The following is a 5,750-nucleotide window of genomic DNA, read 5'->3' as shown; positions in this document are numbered from 1 at the left end:
GATTTCTTTATATTTGGTGCTTGTAAATTGTATAATGTCATGTCTAGATACCAGCCTTTTTACTTTATTGAGCTGTTTTACAGGGAACTTGGAGACTGCCTTGATTGTTTATGTAATAATTTATTCCTCTCTTTTCCTCTGTTCTCTATGCCAAAATCCCTTATAGACAGAATTTGGATATTCTGGAACAAATTACTTTCCCCACAATTTTTCTACCTTTTCTTCTGTCTGTATTTTACTTTCTGAAACTTCTCCATTTACCTATTTGTCAACAATGCTGGTGATTCTTTTCCTTCAGCTAGTATACTTTTAATTTATAAAAAGTTTTTTCTCTTATTGATTGTTTGCCTCAATACTTAATGGTGTTTTAAGGATCCAGTATTATCTTGGAGCACCCTGTGCTGGATTTTGTTTTTCATTTTCTGTTTTGACGGGTTGGGAGGGAAGAGGTGGCAGCAGTTGTTTCCACCCTGCTCTATCCTACCATCTAGATCACAGCAGCTGGCACTCGGGAACTACATTTTAGAGAATCCCTTGCCAGCAGGGTTCCAGATTGAATCCCAGTAATGAAAGGCATAGTGTGATGGCTGGAAGGTAGAAGAAAAGCAGGGCTATTATTGTTCCTCTAGAAGTGGTGGTTGTGTGAGCTTCAAAGAAAATGGTATCAAGGAATCGAAGGCTGGAGAACACTGTGTGTTTGTGGCAAAACATTTAATAAAAATGTAGACTCCAGTTAATCTGAAAGCCACTCACATCCCCACTGAAGCCATAGTGACCTTACTAATATAAATCGGACCTAGTTTACCAGCATTTAAACACGAGTGAATCCCCTATTGCCCTCAGATAAGTTAATGCCACCCAAATATCTTCCTGTTTTCATTCCTGAAAGTCTATTTCCATTCAGCTACTGAAGAACTCTACCTGTACATGGTATTTGACATCACTGATAATTTAGACTCTGCCTATGCCTTCAGCTCATCTTGTTCTATTTCTTTTCCATTTCACCATCACTAAAGCATATCAAAGAATCATTTTATAGTTGCCTGCTTCACAAATGCTGGTTGACCATCTTGAAATGCTCTTTTTTTTTGCCAAATGGAAAATTTCTTGTGTCTTCCAAAAATCATCTTTTTTATGAAGTCTCCAAAACATATAAAGAGACCAAAAAAAGAAACTATTTAAAAAATGGGCAGAAAAACTGAACAGACACTGTTCCAAATAGGACACACAAATGGCTAGCAGGTACAGAAAAAGATGCTCACATCACCAAGGGAAATGCAAACATCACTAAGGGAAAAATACAAGTACAATCACCATGAGATATCATCTCACACTTGTTTAAATGGGTATTACCAAAAAGCCCCACAAAGGATAAAAGTGTTAGGAAGGATGTTGAGAAAAAAAGGAAGCCTTGTACATTACTGTAAAAATATAACTTGGTGCAGCCACTCTGGTAAACAGTATAGTCTTTCCTGAAACATTTCAAAATAGAATTACCATTTGATCCAGCAATCCCACCTCTGTGTATATATCCAAAGGAATTGACATATGGATCTCAAAGAGATATCTGTACTTCCATGTTCACTGCAGCAGTTTTCAGAATCGCTATGATGTGGAAATAACCTAAAAGTCCATGTATAGAAGAATGGATTAATAAAGTGCGGCATATGCACATTATGCAATATCATTCAGCCTTTATAAAGAAGAAGATGCCGCCACTTGTAACAACATGGATATACCTGTAGGACACTATTCTAAGTAAAATAGGCCTGAAACCCTGCATGATCTCACTTATATGTGGAATCTAAACAAATACACGGAAGCAGAGTGTAGAATGTGGTTGTCAGGATCCAAGGGAGGGAGAATAGGTAGGTATTGATCAAGTTTCAGTGATACATAATAAATAAGTTCTGGAGTTCTGTATAAAATAGGGCCTGTGATTAACAATATTTTATTGCTTACTTCAGATTTTGCTAAGTGGATCTATCTTAAATTAAATGCTTTTACCTAGTATGTAAGGGCAAAAATAATCAACAACAAAGGGGCCAGGAAGAAATTCTTGGAGGTGATAGAGAGGTTAATGGCATTGATAGTGATGATGGTTTTAAGGCTGTGTACTTATCTCTGAACACATCACGTTGTAAACATTAAATAACCACAGCTTTTTATATGTCAATCATACCTCAATGAAGTGGTTTAATTTTTATGATTGGAAGTATCATAAATATAGAATTAGCTTAGGAAATTTGTCTCAATAAAATGTTTTATGGGACCACAATCTAGTGCATTAATCTTCACATTAGGGTTTGTCCTTTACTGGGGACCATATGTGGCTAGAAATGACCATTCCTGGATTTATAGACTCCATTTTGGATTTCTGGTCTTCATTTTTCTATTTGTCAAGCTCATTCTTCAATCATACTCTATCTGAAGGTAATACAAAATTCATTTAGTTACTTTCAATATAATAAATAATTATCAAATCCTGGCTAAAACCTTGGGGGAAGACTCACACTCTTTTCAGTAGTTTGACCATGATTCCTTGATTTATTGCTAAATTACTGAAACTCATCTACCTCCATACGCTCTTCAGGAGTTCCACTCTCAGGCTGGAACATCATTACCACGTTCCTTTAGCATCTTTTTGCTATGTCCATGAATATTTTCAAGTGGACTTTAGAGATTATCTGCCACAATCTTCATATTTTATGAAGAAGAAGACTTACGTATTTTTGGAGTTGACCAGTTAGTTGAAGGCAGCACCAGCCTTGTCCAGGGCAAATGATTGAGAGTCTAATCTGGTCCCTTTGCATTCGACCCTACTGCCACTTCCCTAAGCCTGCCTTCTTTTGTTGGGAAAGAGAATGGGTACAGTGTCTGTACACATTTTCCCACTCAGATCTTGGCTTTTCCAAACTCCTGTTACTACAATCTAATGATCGATTACAAGGTTATCATCTGTGAATTTTTAGGACATGTTTGATATTTCTTCATTGTCAACCAGATGAAATTCAAATTTATCATAGGACCATGAAGGTCATATGGGATCTAATCATGGTGTAGAATGTGTTTCATAAAATGATTCTGATATTCAGCTTCAGGTTTTGGTTTAAAAATAAAATAAAAATTGTGTTAATCTTTTGGAGATGTTTCCTCTGAAGAAAAATAGACACGTCCTAGCTGGAAAATAGATGCAAAAAGTACAAAAGTTTAGGCTGAGTTCATGGAAATGTTGTTTTTAAAGTAGGTTATCAATCAGAAGATAACATTACAGTTAACAAAACTAGTCAACCAGGAACAAATGTTTAATTTGTTTATTTTCATCACACTATGAAGTAGATAAGCAAATTACTTAGGTTCCCCCAACTTGAATCTTTGGGAGAAATTATAGAAGTATGAAATAAGTGCTCGCTTCCACTGAAATACACAAGCAATCTGTGGTAACAGCTTTAAGATAGGAACTAATCATATGTATGTATTATGCCTCTGAGGGACTGGAGCTAACATAAATAATTTAGGAAATAGAAGCTGGTCAGCCAAGGGATGCTATGGCCATTCCCTCTCCTTAGAGAACGGTCTAAGCCTTAGAAGAATTCTGTTTCCCTCTGGCATGAGATTGATGCACACACATGTAGCTAAGCTAAGGGCCAAGAACAGCATTTCAGAGCATACCTGATGCAAACCATATATATTCCAAGGCGAAGGGTACTAGGACCACTACTTCCTTGAGCTAGGTATGGAAGGAATGTGGACCCAAGACTTGGTACTATCCTTCCTAACCACAACATAATATACAACCTTCTATAATTTTAATTATATATGGTAATTATACATGGTAAATCATTATTAATTTTGTTGTTCCATGTTTATGGCTAGAGAGAAGTGAAACAAAAAGTGTATAAATCTACAAAATTTTGGAAATTTCAAGCACATGGCTTATATCAGAGGGAAGAATAAAAACTCAGGAAAGGATTTTTTGAAAAACAGATTTCCATTTTTCTAGGGATGTGCAATATTCAAGTGAGGTATGCCAGACAAAATACACTAGACCTCGTATTAATGGCCAGAATGAAGACACCTGGTACTCCAACGTCTTCCACTCCAAGGCCATGTGATTTTTTTTTATCTTGATATTTTCATTCTGCACATTGTCTCCCTCAGAGCCCGGTGGACCTGCTTGTTCCGCAGAGTGTAGATGACAGGGTTGAGCAGAGGGGTCACCACCGTGGTCACAAGGGCAGCCTCCCTACTGGAGTCCAGCCTGTTTGTCTGCTTTGGTTTCACATATATAAAGACACTACTGCCATACATCAGAGAGAGAACTATGAGGTGAGATGAGCAGGTGGAAAAAGCTTTCTTTTTCTCCTTGGCTGATGGGAGTCGCACAATTGTGACTACTATGTTGCTGTATGCAATGATGGTTATGATAAGGGATGTCAAAAGGATAACCGAAGCGACGACAAAGGCCAACATTTCAGCAGACCTGGAGTCAGAACAGGAGAGATGAATCAGGGGGGCAAGGTCACAGAAAAAGTGGGGGATGACATGACGGCCACAGAAGGATAACTGGGAAACCTTCACTACCGGACCAGTGATGAGAGGGAAGGCTAAAGCGAAGCAGGCAGTGACCAGGAGGAAGCAAGTCTTCAGATTCATGATGGTTGGGTAATGCAGAGGCTTGCAAATGGCCAAATACCGATCCAGAGACATCACTGCTATGAGGAAGAAACCTCCTGCTCCCAGAAATACAGTGACAAATGCTTGTATGAAACAGGCAGGAAAGGAAATGGTTTGCCTGCCTAAGAGAAAGAGGATCAGCAACTTAGGAATAACAGTACTTGTAAAGCAACACTCAAAGAAGGAGAAAGTGCTGAGGAAAAAGTACATAGGTGTGTGGAGCCGGGAGTCAGCACAGGTGATGATGACTATGACAGCATTGCCTGCAATGGATGCCAGGTACGCCAGCAGGTGCACCAGGAAGAGGACCTTTCCCAGATGCTGACTGGCAGGAAACCCCTCCAAGATGAATTCTTGGACAGTTGTCCCATTCCCCATTTCCATGGGCATGTCTTTCTACAGCAGCATCCCTGCTGGTCTTAACCTACAATGAAGACATCAGGGAACACGAACAGTTTTGAGGAGCATATGATTATTTGCCTATCCAAGAAGTTGGCTAGGCTGAGAGCTGATTTGTTTACGCATTTGGTTCTTGAATCAGAAGAACCTGAGTTCAAGACTAGTTCAATACTGAGTTCAATACTGAGTTCTAACTCCTGAGAATGGGTCATCTTTGAAAAGGACGTTAACCTTTGTGAACTTCACTTTCACCCTGTGTAGAATGAAAATGATAGGATCTACCTGTTCATGTTCTTGTGGCAATTAATTAAGATAAAGTAGGTAACTCACTTGCCATATGATGCCAACGTAATCTATGTGTGCCTCAAAGTCTAATTGTAATGTAATGGTCATTAATACAATCCTCAAATAAAGCAACAATAGTAGGTAGGGGAAAACGTTATTTTTCTAATCATACAAAATTTAATTTGATAATACTATGAATTTATAAGTAAGCATAACAGTAATGTTAGAAATATTCCCTTTGAATATCCATTTTAATGTTTTAACGCATTCTGTAGTCCAAGTTATCATCATCATCATATGTTGAGGACTTATGCTTGGTACTATGCCGGTTGCTGATAATCAGTATTTTTATTTAATAATAATATTTAATAAATTTATATATTTATAAA

At 37.9% G+C, this 5,750-nt stretch overlaps 1 protein-coding gene across 1 annotated transcript; it reads right to left on the bottom strand.

Annotated features, from left to right (window-relative positions):
* Positions 1-4,122: 4,122 nt before the first annotated feature.
* On the bottom strand, positions 4,123-5,085 carry LOC123778716 (olfactory receptor 6C74-like). Its single transcript, XM_045776278.2, has one exon. The coding sequence runs from the start codon at positions 5,065-5,067 to the stop codon at positions 4,123-4,125; it is 945 nt and encodes a 314-aa protein (XP_045632234.2). The 5' UTR covers positions 5,068-5,085.
* Positions 5,086-5,750: the final 665 nt, after the last annotated feature.

This window comes from Ursus americanus, chromosome 6 (genome assembly GCF_024610735.1).
Source record: "Ursus americanus isolate L20-20 chromosome 6, mUrsAme1.1.p, whole genome shotgun sequence".
NCBI lineage: Eukaryota > Metazoa > Chordata > Mammalia > Carnivora > Ursidae > Ursus > Ursus americanus.
Note: the sequence above shows the minus strand (reverse complement) of the source record. Positions and strands in the feature narration are given on the sequence as shown.

Bases quoted from the DNA above. Each gene is read 5' to 3' on its own strand.
- LOC123778716 (XM_045776278.2), bottom strand. From the start codon at position 5,067: ATGCCCATGGAAATGGGGAATGGGACAACTGTCCAAGAATTCATCTTG.